We start from the raw sequence: 20,336 nt of genomic DNA, 5'->3' as shown, positions 1-20,336 counted from the left end.
GAGGTTTTGGTTTTAGGGTTCCATTTAACACAAGGAACCAGGACTTGTGCTCCTAAAGTAACCCAAGACCACAGGTGCTGTGTTGCTAAGAAGGGTCTGTCTTGGTGTCTTGCGGTGTTGGTGTTATCTCCCTCTTCTTGCATGTACGGCCGAGATTACTCACTAATTTACAATGCAAATACACTGTAGATGTGGATGGGATTGTGCATTAAAAAGAGATGCTGTTACAGATAAATTGGTGTGCGATGAAAATGATTGGATGATACCTGTGTTTTACTTTAGGGCAGGACCATTTATCTTCTGGTTTCTCCTGTCCTTCTTCTTTGCCACCAAGGAGATCAACCAAAACCCCAAGCTCCTACCCAATGTCACTCTGGGCTACAACTTCTATGATAATTATTATGAGGCTGGGATGACCTACGATGCCATGGCAGACCTCCTCTCAACTGGGGAAGCAAGTGTTCCCAACTACAGCTGTGGAAGAGCAAGCAATCTCTTGGTGGTGATTGAAGGAGTGGGGTCGGATGCTTCCAGTCAGATTTCAATCATGTCCAGCATCTACAAAATCCCACAGGTATGAAGCAAGGTAGGCTGGAATTGGGTTCCCTGATTGGCCTAGGGGTGCATGGAGATGGTTGATGTCCCCTTCTGCCTAAAGAAGGACAGTGCTAGGGCTAGACAAGGACAGGAATGCTTGGGGAAGCTGCTAATATTTGAATCTCTCCAAGTTGGGCCTTCCTGTCTCTTTTTCTTTCACCTGCATCTTCATTTCTTCAGGAAATGCTTTTTTTCTGCTCCTTGTTAGGTTAGCTACAGTTTTGTTTCTGAAGCTCTGAATGATAAAATCCAGTTCCCATTTGTCTATCGGATGGTCCCCAAAGAAGAACATGTGTACCATATGATTGTCAAATTACTCCAGCATTTTGGGTGGAACTGGGTCAGTCTTGTGTCTCCAGACACGTATAACGGAGAAAGGTTCATGAGGACTTTGAACCCAGTCTTGACCAGGAATGAGATTTGTGTTGCCTTCTCGTTGATGACCCAAGGACTGCCGGTGGCAATCCCATTATTGCCCCTTGAAACATTATTCATGTGGAATAATGTCACTGTCTTCATTTATTATGGGGAGGTGCGTTTCTTTTATCCCATCATAAAAACTTTACAGATCATGATCTCTAGGATGTATAGGATCCCCATTGTGGGGAAAATCTGGATCACAACAGCTTTGTGGGACCTCACGTTGAATTTTGGTTATGACATTTTTGTTGACAAGCAAATCCATGGCTTTTTCTCTTTCATATGTCATCAGGAGAAAAAGATTAGCAGTGACAATTTTGAAACATTTTTTGATACTATGAACGAATTCGGACTGGCAGCCTTTGAATGCTTGCTTTCAAAGCCCGCATTGTCAGTCAAATGGAGGAGAAGATGCAAGAAGCAGGAGATTCTGGAGCTCCCAAGTGAAGAGTTTGTGGACAACATTTTTTCCAAGGACAGCTATCGCATTTCCAGTCTTGTGCAGGCCGTGGCGAGGGCCATCGATAGGGCCCTGTCTTGGAGAACCCACAGGATAAGACCTGGAGGTGAAGATGGGCTGAGATCACACAGTATTCCAGCATGGCAGGTACAGATCCCACCTCCCCCGAGTGGTCTTCCTGCTTTCTTGAGTTGCCATTCAAGATTGAGAACAGTTGACGTGTTGTCGTAGGCTATATTTTATGAGGTTTCAAAGAAATCCATTTTGTAATTTTGCAGAATGTTCAGTTTCTCGTGTCTCCTAGGCTGGATCTTCATGTCCTTGAAACAACACTTGGACCAATCCATCCAACTCATGTTCCTTCCCTTCCAAATATCTTTTTTTTCCCTACTAATGTTCAGGTTATGGAAAGTGGCAAAGTTGCTTTTTCATGAGGCAACTGGACGTTCTTGATTTATTTTTTTTTAAAGACATTTCGCTTCTCATCCAAGAAACTTCTTCAACTCTGACAGACTAACGAGGAATGGAAGGATTTATATTCCTTGCAGACGGCTGGTCATTTGCATACTTTTAGAGCGTCATTGAAGCACTTGGAGGTTTTTTCAGGGGTGGGATTCTACCGGTTCGGACTGGTTTGGATGAACTGGTCACTCCGACAATCAGCTGGGAGTGAACCGGTTCGTTCCAATGATCAGCTGGGTCCGCCCCCCCCACATGCTTTACTTACCTTTATCTTCGCAGCTGATTAGCACGGCAGAGCAGATTGCTGTGCCTTAGCTGTTTTAATTCTGTAGCACTTATGTGGAAGGCGATTTTTTGTTGAACTGCATGTGCGCAAAGCACACGATCCTCGAACCAGTTGTTAAACTGGAAGGATCCCCCCACTTCCTACTTCGACATTTGTTAAACGATGTTCATCCCAAATTGTATAGCTAAAAGTCCAGAGGAAAAAATTGCAGACTACAGGAACCAGGAGCACTACTCAGGTGACCCTGAGGACACAGATAAACCTCCAAGTGCTTCAACGACCCTCTAAAAGGATGCAAATGATATACTGTCTGCAAGGAATATAAATCCTTCCATTCCCCACTATCCTGTCAGAGCTGAACAAGCTTCTTGGATGAGAAGTGAAGCATCTTCAAAGAAAAAACGGAAAGTCCAATTGCCTCCTGAAATAGCACCTTTGGGACAACCATGACTTGGATGACTGAGAATCTCTACAAACCATTGGGAGGAATGTTACATTGGCACTAGTGCATTTGCTAAACTGCTTTTGTGTTGCAAAATTAAGTGTCATGGTTCTAATCTTCCCCAAATAGTGAATGAGAAAGAGAGGACTTGCAAACTAAGTCTCCACTTGAAGGAAGTGGGGAAGCTTTCAATATCAAGGGAAAGAAAACACCAACAGTTTTACAAAAAAGAGGATGCCATAACAATGGAAAAGCAGGAATAGGTTGGGAAATAGCAATTGTTAAGTCTGGGGTGTTATGTGGCAGGTGCTAGTCTGCTTGAAGTCTAAAGTCCCAGAACACTTTCGCTTCTTCATTTTCTATTCCTTTGTTCATTTTTTGGTCCTGCCAGTTGTTGCTTGAAGGCAAATGGTATTTCTTGCAGATGTTCCAATGCACCACTGTTGCTTCTTCATTACACAATTGTTTGTGTGATCTTCTTGCAGCCGCTCACTGGCTTGTCCACTGCTTTACCTTGCTTGTAGAGTTCGTGTTTGTGTTTGCTGTTTTCACTGTCTTTTCAATTCTGGCTTTGAATGCATTTGTTCTTAAGGCTTGGTCTTGTGCAGCCAGAATTACTCCTCTGTCTCTTTCTTTGATTTTCCTTCTCTTAGCCACGGCTAGGTCTTGTTGTTATCTGCTCTGCCTACCATTTGGAATTAAGGAGAAACTTCGTTGTTTCCAGAGGAGCCCCACAGGCCAGATTTAACCACTCAGCGGCAGGGGTAAAATGCTACCGGTTCAGACCGGTTCGCCCGAACTGGTAGTAATAAATGCTACTGGTTCAGGCGAACATATATTTCTGACGGTCAGCTGTGCCACACAATTTACATTCGCTAGAAAGCAGGAAATCCTACTTTCTAGCGAATCTAAATCGCGCAGCACAGCTGTTCCCCCGTCACTGTTCTACTTACCTTTGAAGACTCAGAAAAGACTTCTTAATCCTCCTTTACCAGTGCTGTGTGGTAGCGCCTGCGGTGTGCATGCACTCAAAGCACTCATTTGGTGCGCATTGTGCATGCACATGCAAAGCGAACCGGTAGTGAATCGAACCAGTAGCAGACTTCAGAGCATTTCATCTCTGCTCAGTGGGAGGGATCCAGCCCATGGATCTTAAGTTTGACACCCCTGCCTTATCATGTCCCTTTTCTGTTCATCATTTGGTCTTTCTTGTAGACCAGTTTAGTCTCTCCATTACTCAGTAAGACTTTCTGTTATGCTAACTTCCTTCTTCACTATCGTCACAAAGGTGCTTTTTTCAAGAGGCAACTGGACTTTCTGGTTTTTCTTTGAAGACGTTTCGATTCTCATCCAAGAAGCTTCTTCAGCTCTGACTGGATGATGGGGAATGGAAGGATTTCAGTCAGAGCTGAAGAAGCTTCTTGGCCGAGAAGTGAAATATCTTCAAAGAAAAACCAGAAAGTCCAGTTGCCTTTTGAAAAAAGTACCTTTGGAACAACCATGACCTGGATAACTGAGAAACTCCATAGATTTCTTCACTATCCTTCCAATATTCTTCCATTCCCTATTTTCTGCTGGATAGGTTATAATAGTTCATTTAGTGATCATTTGAAGTTACCATGGCACTGAAAAAAAAGTAATTTATAACAGTGGTGGGTTCCGCCCGGTTCCGCCGAGCCGGTAGCGGTGATGATATGATGTCACCGAACTGGTTCTGCCCCCCTGCTCCCCCCACATTATTCTTACCTTTTATTTGGCCCCACCCCCAATCTATTGCTGCCTCCTGAGTCCCAGCTGATCGGCTGGAAGGAAAAAAACTGTTTAAAGTCTTGCCGCAGGGCTTCAAAGGGCCGCCCTACAGCTGATCAGTGTTAAAAGGCAGTGTGGTGGTAGACCGGTGCTTCCAAAAACAAATGAGTAGACCGGTGCCTGCAGAAATAAATGGGTAGACCAGTGCCTCCAAAAACAAATGAGTAGACGGTGCCTGAAAAAATAAATAGGTAAACCAGTGCCTCCAAAAACAAATGAGTAGACCGGTGCCTCCAAAAATAAATAGGTAGACCAGTGCCTCCAAAAATAAATGGGTAGACCGGTGCCTGCAAAAATAAATGGGTAGAGGGACTTCCGGTGGCACTGCCGACATTGCTGGATGCTCTCCCTCGGAGCGCCAGCCCTGCGATCTTGTAAAGCCGCCCTGACAGCGCAAATCAGCTGTCCGGTGGCTGGTAAACCTTTCCCCTGGGAGAAGAGGGAAAGGAGAGCAATCGGATGGGGGTAGAGCTCCCCAAAAGCCCCTGAAATAGTTTTGAGGGCTTGGAGGGTGAGAGCTCCCCAGGAAATCTGGTGAAATTCCGAGATCCAGGGCGCTTCTGTTTTAAGCAGAAAAAAATGTCGCGACCGCTTCTGCAATCTTTACTGAGATCTAAGTTGATTATCTATGCAGATGGAGTGAAGACAGGAGAGCAGACAATTGCAAGTAACAAACCCTTAACTCCACGCTTAAATTGCCACTTTTTGAAGCTGATTAAAGGAGTGAAGAAAATGGCGCTTGTGCTTAATAGGGTGTGAAAGTGAAAGTTAACTCTCATTAAAGCTGTTAATACCCAGCATTGTTCAAGGTGGTTGGGGAAAAAAAGGCTGGCTTTCTTGAAAGTGATGAAGGCTCACTATTACAAACATCAGTAAATACACAAATGCTGATTGCGGATCTCTTTAAAGAAATTTTAGAATCATTTACCTCCATTATAGTGGAAAGAATGGAAGGGTTTTTCAAGAAGGATTTTACTCAAGTTCGAAACAAAGATACAAGTGAAGATACTGTATCGTTATTTCAGTTGCCAAATAATAGTGAGTTGTTGAATGAAGAGGTGGAAGAAACAATCCAGTTTCAGTCAACTGGAAAATTGTCAGGAGGCATTGGGATTTCTAATATAAGAAGGAGGATTCGAAGTGGAATTTTACAACTTTTTTACAAAAATGGATTCTCAATCGTAGTTAAAGAGGTGTGTTTACTGAAAGGAACTACTTTGCGAAGAGAACAAGATTGTAAGGCACAGCAACTTCAGTTGAAAATTCAAGAACTTATAAAAATAAAAAAAGGCGGAGGAATAAGACTGAAGAAGATTCGCAAAAAAGTCATGAAAAAATGGAGATGGAAAAATTACAATCCTTTTGCTTGGGGAGGATAGTAATAGTGAAAATGAATGACTATACCTGTATTTAGGGATATTGATTTGTTTTGAAAAGTTATATTATAATGAAAATGAATGATTTACTTATATTTAGGGACATGATTTGTTCTGAAAAGTTATATTAAGTAGTGTTATGTTTGAATTGTTATGGGCCACCGACCAAACTTTCACTTTTGTCTTGAAGTATATTAACACTAAAGTTATATTTCAAGGAATGCTTTGTTGAAGAATTTATATAAGCTTATGGGTTAAAAAAAAGAAAAATATTGGGGATGTAAAAGTTATGGACAGCACAGATCATTTAATATAAGTTTATGGGTTAGAAGAAGGATATTACTTAAACTTTTATACTTTGTTTTAAATTACATTAATACTATATTAAAGAATGTTTTGTTGAAGAATAAATATAAATTTGTGGGTTATAAGGAAAATATAAGTGGTGCAAGGGTTGAGGGAAGGTTTTAACAATATTTTTATAGATATTAAATAGTGAAGAAATTATTTGATTATATGCAGTGGATTTGTAGAGAATAAGATGAATAAGTTTATGCAAAGCTATTAAGTAAGGAATGTTTCCAGGAAGAATCAATATAAGTTTACGGGGTAAAAAGTAAAAATAAGGTCTTTGCAATATATTTTATTTGAGATTGGTTAAAATATTTTGTTAATGTGTTAATATATGTAAGGGTTGGAGATGTGATGGTTAATTGTAATTGGGTTCTGATTGTGTAATGCTGGAAGAAAGAAGACTTGCTTATTATTGAAGAACGGACAAGAATGAAGTTGGATTGATTACTTTCAAGCAATAACTGGTTTAAATAGTTATATTTAGATATGAACAAGGGGAGTAAAAGTGCAAAAGGGAGATAAATCTATAGATAGTTAGCTTATGTTTTTTTTATATGTTTGTTAAATACTATACCCTGTATTTGCTCTGGGAAATCCGGGGGAGTGGGGGGAGGGTCAGGGCAGGAGGGGGGAGGAGGGAAGGGAAAATATGTGTAAAATTTTTTAAAACTTTTCAATAATAAATAAATAAATAAATGAATGAATGGGTAGACCAGTGCCTCCAAAAACAAATGAGTAGACTGGTACAGCTCTGCAAGCAGTTAAAAGCCTGGTAGACCAGTACCTCTGCTAAATCCTAAAGAATTGTCACATGACCATCAAGCCACGCCCACAAAATAAGCCACGCTCACAGAACCAATAGTAAAAAAATTTAGAACCCACCCCTGACTTATAACCATTTTTCACATTTATGACCTTTGCAGCATCCCCATGGTCACATTATAAAAATTCATATTTACGACGGTAGCAGTGTCCCGGGGTCATCTGATCTCCTTTTACGACCTTCTGACAACAAAGTCAATGGGGAAGCCAGATTCATTTAACAACCGCATTACTAACTTAACAACTGCAATGATTCACTTAACAATTGTGGCAAGAAAAGTTGTAAAATGGGGCCAAACTCACTTAAGAAATGTCTTGCTTAACAACAGAAACAACAGACCACCTATACTTGCAATGTTCCACGGTCACCTATTTTCCTTAGCTGCTGCTGCTGATTTTATTTATTGTATTTATTCAAATGACATAAATACCCATCTCACATGCCTATCGCTGGGTGGGTCACACAATTAAAGACAAGAATAAGAAGCAGTTGCAAATAAGCAACTAAAAATTAAAATAAACCATTAGAAAAACCAATTCTAAGATTATACTTTCTATTGGCCCTAAGATTTTACAGGCAGATGGAATTATTAGACTTGGTTTCCTGTTCTCTGAACATGATTGATTGTCTTGACTTTAGCTTCACTCTTTTCTGGGAAACACCCAGTTCTACAACTCCTCTCTGGAAGGCGTGTATTTGGATGAGAAAGGGGAGTTGAGTGCCAGTTTTGATATTGTGAAATGGGAGACCTTCTCGAACCAATCTACCCGGGCCACCAAGTTTGGAGAAATACGCAGACATTGGGGCTCCTCAGAGACCAATTTCATCCTTGATCAGGAGAGGTGGTCCAGGCATTTTAGCCAGGTAGGTGTAATCCATCCATCTCATTTGGGTGAAATTCTAATAGTTTTCCTTTAATTTGTTAAAGTTCAAAAACAGTAGAATGTCAATTTTTTATAAAAATAGTATATAGAGAGTATTATATTTAAACATACTGAAATGAAAAAGGACACACATTCGATTTTATAGCTACTAAGTTTGTTGGACGAGCAGGCACAAAAACAGCCAGGGAAGTAATTGAAGCCTGGGAAACAGGCCCCTCATCAGTCAACAGGAGTGCGGATTTACCATCAGCCTATCAAGTACTTAGAAGGCGAGAGCTGGGCATACAAGCAAACAACAGCTAATGACTTAAAAGCAAGCCACCAACAGCCATCAACACACCCCAATCAACATCTAAAACGTCACTTACAACAGGCACTATAAATACACACACAGAACAGTGAAGACTCTGCTAGACGGAAGTTCCCTGAGGATGGGTTCCAACAAGTCTGAAAGCTCGGAAGACAAAACCTCTGGTCCCGGTGACCGACCCAGTATTATAACAATAGCAATAGCACTTAGATTTATATATCGCTTCATAGTGCTTTAAAGCCCTTACTAAGTGTTTGGTTGTCCAGTCTAGAGGTGGTATTCAGCAGGTTCTGACCAGTTCTGGAGAACCGGTAGCGGAAATTTTGAGTAGTTCAGAGAACCAGTAAATACCACCTCTGACTGGCCCCGCCCCCATCTATTCTCTGCCTCCCGAGTCCCAGCTGATTGGGAGGAAATGGGAATTTTGCAGTAACCTTCCCCTGGACTGGGGAGCGAATAGAGATTTTACAGTATCCTTCCCCTGCCACGCCCACCAAGCCACACCCATCAAGCCATGCCACACCCACCAAGCCACAGCCACAGAACTGGTAGTAAAAAAACTTGAAACCCACCACTGCAGAGGCGGTTTTCAAAACCCGTTACTACCGGTTTGCTCATGGGCACCCGTGGATGCGCACAATGCTTCTGCACATGCGCAGAAGCATCCGGGCGAGTGGGCAGAGCCTCCCACTGCCACCGCTATCAAATGTTATGGTTTAAATCTTGAGTTAAGCTTTGGGGGACCGTGGCTACGATCCGTGGCCACAAAAGTTATCTAAAGAGGGCCTGTGGTGAAGAAAAGGTTGAGAACCATTAGACTACATTTTTTAATTTTACAAGATTGGCTGTTAAAATCACAGCCACATACCCAGCGCAATCTTGAGAGTAGATTGCTTTCTAGTTCTATCAGTTTCCAGTATCATAGACTAGAATTTAAGGAGATTTGAGAGCAAGATCACTGTCAACCATCAAAACGAATTGGGCCCTTCACAAAAACTCAGCTTAGAACATAGAACACATAGAATAGAGATGGAAGGGACCTTGGAGTTTCAAGTCCAACTGCCTACTTGAGCAGCAGACCCTGTTTCAGCTCATTTTCACGGACAGCATCTCACATGTGGTGGTAATGTCTTTTTGTTGTTGTTAGACATTTCGTCATTCCAGGTGTACTAGAAGATGTCATCCTGGAGAAGCCAAAATGGTACTGGAGGGGAAACCGCTTTGCTGCTATGGCTGTTCCTTGTGTGCAGAAGGGACCATTTCGACTCAGGAAGGTAGGTGTCCTGCTGAAGAAAAAGCTGGACTTTGTGAACTGGGCCAGGAATCACTAAGATGCATTCTGAAATAAAGAACTGCTGTCTTTGACTTCTGAAACATGTGCTCCAAGAGATTTACAATTAAAGAATTCCATCCCATTGTTCCATTGAAAAATGTGGCAAGAGGAAATGGATTTACAGTCATCAAAATAAAAAAATCCAACAGTCTTGGAGTGCAAGGTTTTAAGCTCTTCCTTCAGAGTCCAGGTCAATAATAGAGATCCTACTGTTCTTATATGGTAAGAGCATGGTAGATGTGTACTACAAATGGACTTTCTCTAGAGTAGAACCTTGCTTGTGGACCTCCATCCCATAAGCAGTACCCTGTCTATTCATTCATCACTCTCTCACTGATATTTGGGTTCAAACCAGGGATGGGCTCCTGGGGTTTCGGCAGGGTTCAGGTAATCCTCTAGCCAAGGATCACCGGGTTTGGCAAACCCCCAAATGCCACCCCTGGCTGGCCACGCCCACACCACCACGCCTCTCCCAGTAGTCTCCACGGGGCCTGTTCATCATTCCAGGTAAATGCAGGGGCCGCGTGTACTTCCAGATATTGTGGCCATATTGACTTTCTTATAGCAACAACAATAGCACTTCCCAGCTATAAAGCTTCACAGTGCTTTTACACTCCCTCTCTAAGAGGTTTAGAGAGTCAGCATATTGTCCCCAATAATCTGGGTCCTCACTTTACTGACCTCAGAACCTTGAGTCAACTTTGAGCCAGTGAACTGCCAAACTACTGGCAGCCGGCAGTCAAGAGAAGTAGCCTGCAGTACTGCATTCTAACCACTGCGCCACCATGGCTCTTATGTCAATTCCCTGGTGAAATTTTTTTTTTTTATTGCAAAAGTTTTACAATTACATTTTCACCCCTTTTTTTTTCACCCCCCCACCTCCCTCCCCAAACTTCCCGTCCTCCCTAACCCTCCCTAACCCTCCCCCCCAGACTTCCCTATTATGTACTCATAACTAATAACACTGATATATAAACCTGAACCCATCCCTCCCCCTATATAATTTTTCCTCTTTGTCTCTTTACATTAAGATATTTCTAATACATTATTTTCAAATAAAAGCTATTTGATACTTTCTAGTTTGGTATTTGTTCTGAACATATTCTATCCACCTTTTCCATTCCCATTCATAAGTCTCTTGTGAACAATCTTTTAAATATGCTGAGATCTTCGCCATCTCAGCAAAACTTGCCATCTTCAAAGTCCATTCCTCGATAGTAGGCAAAACTTCATTCTTCCAATATTTACCTATCAACAATCTTGCTGCTGTTATCATATACAATATTAGTTTTATTTCACCCCGTGTAAAACCCTTAACTATACCCAATAAAAACAATTGTGGAGAAAATTGAATTTTTTTCTTCAAAACATTCTGCATGACCCACCATATTTTTATCCAAAAAGCCTTAACTTTCCTACAGGTCCACCAAACATGATAATACGTAGCATCCAAACATTCGCATCTCCAACATTTTGGCTGAACATTAGGGTACATACATGACAACTTTTTAGGATCTAAATGCCATCTATAAAACATTTTATAAAAATTTTCCCTCAAATTCTGCGACTGTGTAAATTTAACATTCTGAACCCAAATTTTTTCCCATGTTTCCAACATCACTGGTTCTTCAAAATTTTGTGCCCACTTAATCATACAATCTTTAACTAATTCAGTTTCTGAATCCCTTTCTAGCAAAACATTATAAAGCCTTTTAATATGCATTGGACCTTTCTCTCTTATATGTCTAACCAATTCTTCCTCATGCAACATAATACCAGTTTTTTGGTCCTCTTTCCATCTCAATTGTAATTGATTATATTGTAACCAGGTTAAATTAATCCCTTCGTCCAACAGTGTCTGCAATGTCTTCAGCTGCCATCTGCCCGCATCTGTAAAAAGAACCTCTTTGTATAAAAACCCCCCGAGTGACATTATATTTGTATTCCACAAGGTATGACCAAGATCCAGCCATAGCGGTATTTTATAATCCCATTTGAGTCGGTGCTTCTTCCAAACTCTCATCAAAGAGTCTCTAAGTATATGACTTTTAAATACTTTATCAACTTTGTCATCATAAAATAAGTAAGCATGCCATCCAAATTCAAGATCAAAACTTTCTGCATTCAATATTCCAGCCTTTTTACTTCCAAACCAATCACTTGTTAAAGTTAAAGCTGCTGCATCATAATATAACTGTAGGTTTGGAAGTTTAAGGCCTCCTCTTTCTGGAACATCTTGCATAATTTTCAATTTCACTCTCGGCTTTTTCTCGTTCCAGACAAACTTGTTAAGTCCAGTTTGCCAAACTTTCAGTTGTTTATCACTTTTAAGCACCGGAATCATTTGAAACAAAAACAGAAATCTTGGCAAAATGTTCATCTTAACTGCTGCTATTCTTCCAAGTAAAGACAGTTGCAGCTTTTTCCAAGTCTCCATGTCTTTCTGGACCTCTCGCCACAACACCTCATAGTTATTTTGAAACAATTTCATGTTTGATTCTGCAACCTGAACTCCAAGATATTTTACCTTAGGTACAATTTCGAAACCTGCCCTCCTTTCAAGCTCATGTTTACGATCTTGTGTCATATTTTTGACTATCATTTTAGTCTTTTTTGAATTCAGTCTAAAACCTGAAACTCTACCATAGTCTTGTATAATGTCGTTCATCAGGATTGTTGATTCCATTGGTTGTGATAGGGTAACCACCAGATCATCTGCAAATGCCTTTATTCTATAATCCTCTTGCCTTATCATTATGCCTTTCAAAATTTTAGAGTCCCGTATTGTATTTAGCAAGACTTCCAATGTTAAAATAAATAAAAGTGGGGACAACGGACATCCCTGTCTTGTTCCTTTTTCAATTTTAAACTCTGTCGTCAAACTTCCATTAATAATAATCTGTGCTTTTTGCTCTTGATAAATTGCTGAGATCGCCTGTATAAATTGGTCCCCAAAGCCCATCTTTTTTAAAGTCTTTAGTAGAAAATTCCAATCCACTCTATCAAAGGCCTTCTCCGCATCCAAAAAAACCAGCACTGCAGAAATCTGTTTATTCTTATCAAGATATTCCAATAAATCTATTACTTGCCTTACATTGTCCTTCATATATCTGCCCTCAATAAATCCCGCTTGGTCCACATGAATCACCTTTTGAATTACTGGCATCAACCTGTTGGCTAATACCTTCGCATAAATTTTATAGTCTGTGTTCAAAAGAGATATTGGTCTGTAGTTCTCTGGTTTTTTAGGACCAACTTGTTCTTTTGGTATCAAAGATATATAAGCAGTTGTCCAAGATGGGGGTATTTTACCCCCTTGTTGAATATTGCGAAATAAATCTCTAAGTTGTCCCACCATTTCAGCTTGTAAAGTTTTGTAATACACTGCAGTCAAACCATCCGTGCCAGGAGCTTTGGCTGTTTTTAGCTGTTTTATTGCTGCTGTTATCTCCTCCTCTGTTATAGGATAATTCATTCTTTCCTTTTGTTGATCAGTAATTTTTGTGACTCTCTTATCCTTTAAATATTTCTCTATAAGTCTATTCTGCACCTCTTCTTTGGCATATAATTTAGTATAATAATCCACAAAAGCTTCTTTAATTAGTTTTTGTTGAAAGATTTCTTTCCCTCCAATATCAATACTATCAATAGTCCGTATACTTTGTTTTTTCCTCAATGTGTAAGCCAACCATCTGCCCGGTTTGTTAGCGTTGCAAAATGTATTATGCTTCGCGTATTGTAAGCTTGTTGCAACTTGTTCCGCCATAAGCATTTGAAATTGGTCTTTCAAAAGTTTTATAGCACTTCGTATTCTTTCATCTGTTGGGTTTTTAATAAGTAACTGTTCTTTATTCTTTATTTCCATTTCCAACTCAGATCTTTTCTTTTGTCGGAACAGTCTATGTTTAGAATTCATGTAGATAAGTACCCCTCTCATATAAGCTTTACTTGCGTCCCAAACAATTTCAATTGGGGTACCTTTATTCAAATTTATTTCAAAAAATTCTTTCAAATGCTTTTTAAGTTCTATTGTATTTTTTTCATATCTAAACAAGTTCTCATTTAATCTCCAAGAACGTCTCTCAACCTTATCCATCTCAATTTCTATCCATACAGGGCTATGGTCAGTCAGAGTTCTTGGAAAAATCTTTGTTCTTTTTGTCTTAACAAGTAGATCATTTGACAACAGGATAAAATCAATCCTAGAAAAGGATCTATGTCTATCAGAAAAGAAAGTGTAATCCAGTTCATTTGGATTATGTATTCTCCAAACATCTTTTAATTCCATATCTTCTTTCATATCAAAAAAAGTCTGTGGTAGTCTAATTCTAGACTTTGCCAAGCTCTTTTTATCTAGTTTAGAATCAATTACTCCATTCCAGTCTCCCATAATTAAAATAGATCTGTAGTCCCATTGCAATATTTTAGTATGTAACATCTTATAAAAATAATCCTGTTGTTGGTTGGGAGCATAAATTCCAATCAAAAGAATTTGGCCATTTGCTGTGAGCAATTCAATTGCTACAAACCTACCATCTTGATCTGCTTCTATAACTTTTGCTGTTAATTTTTTATTTACATAAATAACCACACCATTCTTTTTCTGCGAAGTTGAAGATATATAATGTGCTCCTAGTTTTGAGTTTATCAAATATTTTTGATCTTGAGTTGTGATATGCGTTTCTTGTAAACATATTATATCATTATTAAATTGTTTCAAATATGTAAATAATTTCTTCCTTTTCTGTGCTGAATTCAACCCATTGACATTCCAAGATAGACACTTAAAGATCATCAGCCTCTTTCTGGAGCGCAGAGCAAAATATTTGAAGTTCATCCGAGAGCTTCGATCTCGCTCCTCCCATAGCTCCACTCTCTTGTACGGTACTCTTAACTGCCTTCTTGTCTTGTCTTTCCTGTTGTTGTTGTTGCTTTTGTTTAAGTAGCTTGGATTGAGCTCTAGTTATACGTTGATCTTTAACTTCAGTCAACTGAATCAAATCCAAAATTGGAGAAGAATCCAACAAGGGCTCACTCAGAAAACCTCCTTCTGCACCTTGCACGTTTTCTAATTCCTGCTTAGACTGTTCTTTCAATTGCCTCTCTTCACTCTCCTTAATCTCCAAAACTGTAGATGTACGTGGAGATGGTGTTCTTTCCTTAAGAATAGTACTGTAAAAGTGTTGTGCCTTCTCCACGGTATTCAACCGATATCCTTCTCCCTTATATCTAAAAATTATCCCAGCTGGTGCGTCCCACCGGAAGGGTATCAGTAAATTTCTCAATTCCTTAACAAGAAAACCAAATTCTTTTCTAGCTTTCAGCATTTTAGGAGGTAATTCTTTAAAAATTTCAAGTCGTGAGCCCCCCACTTGTACAGAAGTGTGAAAAGATTTTTGCAGGATATCATTTCTAATTTCTCTCTCAGTAAAGTATATGACCACATCTCTAGGCAGTTGTCTTAGTCTGGCCACCCAAGAGTTCACTCTGTAAATTTTATCTATTTTATGAAATACCAAATCAGGATTAGCTTGTAAAATCTTAGCCAAGGCTTCAGAGCAAACCTGTCTCAAGTCCTGTCTCTCCTCCTCTCGAATTCCCCGAAGCCGTATGGCAAATTCCATCGCCCGGAATTGTATCATAACAATCTCATCTTCAATTCTCTGCATTTTATTGTCAACTTCATCAATTTTATAATCATTGTCTTTCATCTTAACATTAACTTCTGATTTGAATTCTTCAACTTTAAAATCAACTTTCCCAATAAATTCTGCCAGGCCAGACGCCACTTCTGATATTTTTTTGGTCACCTTATTTTGATTCTGTTTCACCATGTCTTTAACTTCATTAATTTCCTGCATAAATTCCTGATGTGATTTTTGAAGTTTATCATCTATCTCCTGTTGACATTTTTGAAATTTGTCATCCAGAGTTTTAGAAATAAATTCTTTTAAATCTCCCACATCAAATTCTTTTTTCTGAGTTTGTAGCTGTTGAGCAGGGGGAAGTTGCGTTTGATGTTTGTGTGTGGGGGATCCCCCCCCAATGCCTTCCCTTCCTGCTTCTTTGAAGCCATCCTGGCTCGTGATCTAGTTTTTCTAAAGAGGGAAGTTCCTTTTCCTTTCCCTCCTGCACAAAGACTTCTAAAAAAGTCCCCCAGATTTGATCAAATAAGGGTTAAAATAAAGCAAAGTCCAATATTGAAAAGGGAAAAAATTTCCCAGTTGTTTCTCTTATAACAAGCAAGGCAGCTTAGTAGCAACTTGGAAACTTTATAACAAAACAAAGTAACTTCACCAATCCACACTCGCTGGCTCGTTAACTCTGAAGCTAGGCGCCATGTTTTTTCAAAGCACTTTCACTCACTCGCATTTTCTCAGATTGAAAAGTCAACAAAGTGCTAATACTTGCGTTTCCAAATTTCAGGATTCAGGTAGTTTCGCTGTTTATTAAAACTGGTTCTTTCGCTTTAAGTTTCCTGCAGCCGGCTTGTTCTGCAAAAGCAGAATCGTCCCACGTCGCCCGGAGTTCCAGCAGGTTGGGAGGGAGCCACGCCTGTTCTCTCCCCAGAAACTTCCCTGGGGGGTTACAGGGGCTCAACCTGTGCCCTGCAATCTCTCCTTCTTCAATCCTGTGGATTTAGAAGTTTTCGAACCGCTTCTTCGTTTCGAAGCGGCTCTACAGGCGGCGGGGCTGGCGGAGCTTCAAAGAGCGCCGCCGCCGTCGCCGAAGACATGGCTCTTATGTCAATTCCCTGGTGAAATTTTTATTCTGAGCTCTCTTCATCTACCATTGCATTGCTACTAAAAAAGTCTTTTTGTTATAATAATTCAAGCAAGCTTCCTTTTACTCCATATTTTCTCAGAAAAGGAGCATTTCTCAGTGAATGCCCTGTCTGGGTTTCAATCATCAGAACTCACAGATGGAAAACAGCATAATACAATATTCATTCCAGAAGGAAGGCATTAATCATGCTACATGCTACATCTGTTTTCTTTTCAGATGCAGATTATTGCAGCAAGTGTCCTGCTGATCAGCATCCAAATAACGCCCAAGTTCAATGTCTCCCCAAGATCCAAACCTTCCTGTCCTACAAAGACTATCTGGGGATCATCCTGACTTCCCTTGCCCTCTTCTTCTGCTTAATCACAGCCTTTGTGTTAATCATCTTCATTAAATTCCTGGAAACTCCTTTGGTCAAAGCCAACAATCAAGACCTCTCTTTTGTCCTCCTCATCTCCCTCCTGTTTTCTTTCTCTTCCTCCTTCTTATTCATTGGTCAGCCAAGGACTACCACTTGCCTCCTCCGACAAACTGTCTTTAGCATCATCTTCTCGGTTGCCGTCTCTTCTGTTTTGGCCAAAACGGTCACAGTGGTGCTGGCCTTCTTGGCAACAAAGCCAGGGAGCAAGGCAAGGAAGTGGCTGGGGAAGAGTTTGGCCAACTCCATTATTATTTCTTGTTCTGGCATCCAAATGGTCATCTGCACATTCTGGCTGGGAACCTCTCCTCCATTTCCTGAGTCTGATATGCAGTCCCAGTCTGGAGAGGTCATCCTGCAATGCAACGAAGGCTCCGTCGTCATGTTTTATGGTGCCCTTAGCTACATGGGCTTCCAAGCTGCTGTCTGCTTTGTGGTGGCTTTCCTGGCCAGGAACCTCCCTGGGGCCTTCAACGAAGCCAAGCTGATCACCTTCAGCATGCTGGTCTTCTGCAGCGTCTGGATCTCCTTTGTGCCCACCTACCTGAGCACCAAGGGGAAATACATGGTGGCCGTGCAGGTCTTCTCCATCTTGTCCTCCAGTGCCGGCTTATTGGGCTGCATCTTCATTCCCAAATGCTACATTATTGTTTTAAGACCAGACCTGAATACAAAAGAGCAGCTAACAGCAAGAACAGAAGTTGGCTTGAAAGCAAAGGCTAAATAACTGCAGTGGGCTTACTGCTTGATCTGTGTTAATTTAGCAATTTAATTTCTGCTCGATATGCATTATTGTACTTGTGAATGTGGAGATGTAGATTTGGTTTGCAGATTGCTAAAAGGAATCATTGTTTCACTCCCTGCAAGCCATTTTAGCAGCTGCTTTCCCCCCCACATTGGGGCTTCAAGGAGACCATACCGAAGTTACCATTCCAGCTTTGTGGACTTAAAATTTATATGGGTCACTCTTCCCACACTCAGCAAAGTCTATCCCATTTTCTGTCTGTCCGTCCATTTGTCAGACAGTCAGTCATTCTGTCTGTCCGTCTATCTATCATCTATCTATCATGATCTATGATCTATGATCTATCTATGATCTATCTATTATCTATCTACGTATCTATCATCTATCTTCTATCATCTATCTATCATCTATCATCTATTTATCTATCATCCATCCATCCATCCATCTATCTATCCATATCTATCTATCTATCTATCTACCTATCTATCATCTATCTATCTATCTATCTATCTATCTATCTATCTATCTATCTATATATATCATCTATCTATCTATCTATCATCTATCTATCTTTCTATCATCTATCTATCTATATCATCTATCTATCTATATCATCTATCTATCGATTATCTATCTATTAATCTATCATCTATTGATCTATCATCTATCATCTATCTCTTTCTATCATCTATCTATCATCTATATCTATCTTTTTTTTTCCAAATTTTTTATTTTTTATTTTTCTACAAACATATTGTTGTGTGAACAGCGTGGAACCAGAGTTGCATTTTAGTACAAATAAAACAATATTTGTCATATTTAATACAATTAACGATCATATAGTCTTTTAGTAATAATACACATATTTTGTTAAATTATAATCTTTCTTTAATTATTTAATATTTCAATATATTATTTTTATGCCAATCTCCATATTCTTGATATCGCTCCTTTTACTACAAGTAGAATACCAATAATCATATTTGTTGTAGTTAACAAACTTACAACAAGCTCACAATAATTAAAATCAAACCAGATAAAAACATATTAAAATACAATTAAACATATGTTAAAACTCATTAAAATCAGTCCAGGCTGGGCGATTTAAACAGCCATGTCTTTAGTTCACGACGGAAAATGCGAAAGTCAAGGGCCAACCTGAGCCCCAGGGGGAGTTGATTCCAAAGGGTGGGCGTGCCCACAGAGAAAGCTCTACCTCTGGGGGCCGCCAGCCGACATTGTCTAGCCGACAGCACCCTGAGTAGGCCCTCACTGTGAGAACGCACCGGGCGATGGGAAGCTGTTGCTGGTTGCAGATGGTCTGACAAATATCCTGGACCTAAGCCATGGTTATGTTATGTTTGACAAGTTATATAATTCTAATAATAATAATAATGCACATTTTGTTAAATTATAATCTTTCATTATTTTCTCCAAATCAATATGTTGTTTTCATGCCAAATTCTATGTATTGTTTCTTTACCACAAATAAAATATTAAGAATCATATTTATTACTTTTAACCAACTTATATAGTTATTTAAAAAATATCCCCTTTCTAATCACATTTCAAAACAAGTGGCAGGAAGGAGCCGCACTTTTGCAAAGCGTGGACCCAGCGCTTCCCGGATTCATTTCTTCGCTTTCAACGCCGCTCCCTCAGATATGTTGTTTGATGGACAATGGCAACTTTACTTGGGGGAGGGGAGGTAAGAGAAAGAAACCCCCTTCCATTAGTTTTCAGATATCGCAGGAATCAACCAGGAAGAATCTTCCTGACAGTCAGGACAATTAACCAGTGGAGGGCTTGCCTTCAGAAGTTGTGGGTGCTTCATCACTGGAGGCTTTTAAGAGACTGGACAGCCATTTGTCTGAAATGGTAGAAGGTCTCCTGCTTGAGCAGGGGGTTGGACCAGAACAGGGGTCTGAGAGCTATGAGGGATTTGCAAACGGGCTGTGGAAATGCACATGCACATCCTCACTTCAGGTTGATGAGGAATTGTTGACGAATTCAATCAGGTTCTTTCTCTGAATCAATAGAAATCTCTTCCTTAAGTATCAAGTAAACCTCAAATCTCTTCAATATTAACACCTAGGAATGTTGGAAAGCTGTGAAAAGTTATCCAATCCAGCCCCCATCAATGATGAATGGAGTGAGTTCAATTCATGATGAGCTGTTCATAACTACTATTTCTACAGTTTTCCCTTTTCCAAAACTTGGCGCTTGTTGTTCCCAAATCAAAGAATGTACTCATTTTGGCAGGTAGATTTCAGGTAGGAGAATGAGCAGTTGCTTCTCAACTCTGGGGAGACACCTGAGGCAAACTATATCCACCTTAGTTTTCCTCCTGCAGTTATATTCATCCACCACGTATGTTGAGTATTGAATGGCAGATTTGAACGGACCAATCAGGAACGAGAGCAGGAAACTCAGAGTAACATCAGTGGCTGAAGCCACAGACAGCTCCTATCTATAAAAGGAGCTGCCGTGGCTAGGATTCTCTATTGCGATTTACGGAGCTAATAAAAGTGTTGATTCTACTGCATGTCCTGTCCATTCTTGCACCTACGACTTAACACTGGTGACGAAGGTGGGATACTGAAGGACAAAGAACAAGCACTGAACCTCCAACAAGCAATCGTCAGCCGTCCAGATCAACGACTACAGACACTGGTCAGATCATCGGCTACCACTATGCCTTCAATCAGCCCACATGCACCGTTCAACCCAGCTGGAGAAGACTGGGAATCTTACATGGAAAGATTCCACATGCACTTGGAAGGAAACGACCTGTTGAGCCTGTCAGAACAAAGAAAGAGAGCGCTCTTCCTCAC

General features: G+C 40.1%; 1 protein-coding gene across 1 annotated transcript; it reads left to right on the top strand.

Moving 5' to 3' along the window:
• The first annotated feature begins 412 nt into the window (after positions 1 to 412).
• LOC148116029 (vomeronasal type-2 receptor 26-like) lies at positions 413 to 17,484 on the top strand. Its single transcript, XM_087884724.1, has 5 exons — positions 413 to 574; positions 806 to 1,624; positions 7,669 to 7,893; positions 9,371 to 9,497; positions 16,559 to 17,484. Exons 1-5 carry the CDS (start codon positions 413 to 415, stop codon positions 17,482 to 17,484), a joined length of 2,259 nt encoding a protein of 752 aa, XP_087740850.1.
• Positions 17,485 to 20,336: the final 2,852 nt, after the last annotated feature.

This window comes from Pantherophis guttatus, chromosome 2 (genome assembly GCF_059756535.1).
Source record: "Pantherophis guttatus breed Tessera chromosome 2, ASM5975653v1, whole genome shotgun sequence".
Taxonomy (NCBI): Eukaryota; Metazoa; Chordata; class Lepidosauria; order Squamata; family Colubridae; genus Pantherophis; species Pantherophis guttatus.
This window is presented reverse-complemented; position numbering and strand designations above follow the sequence as displayed.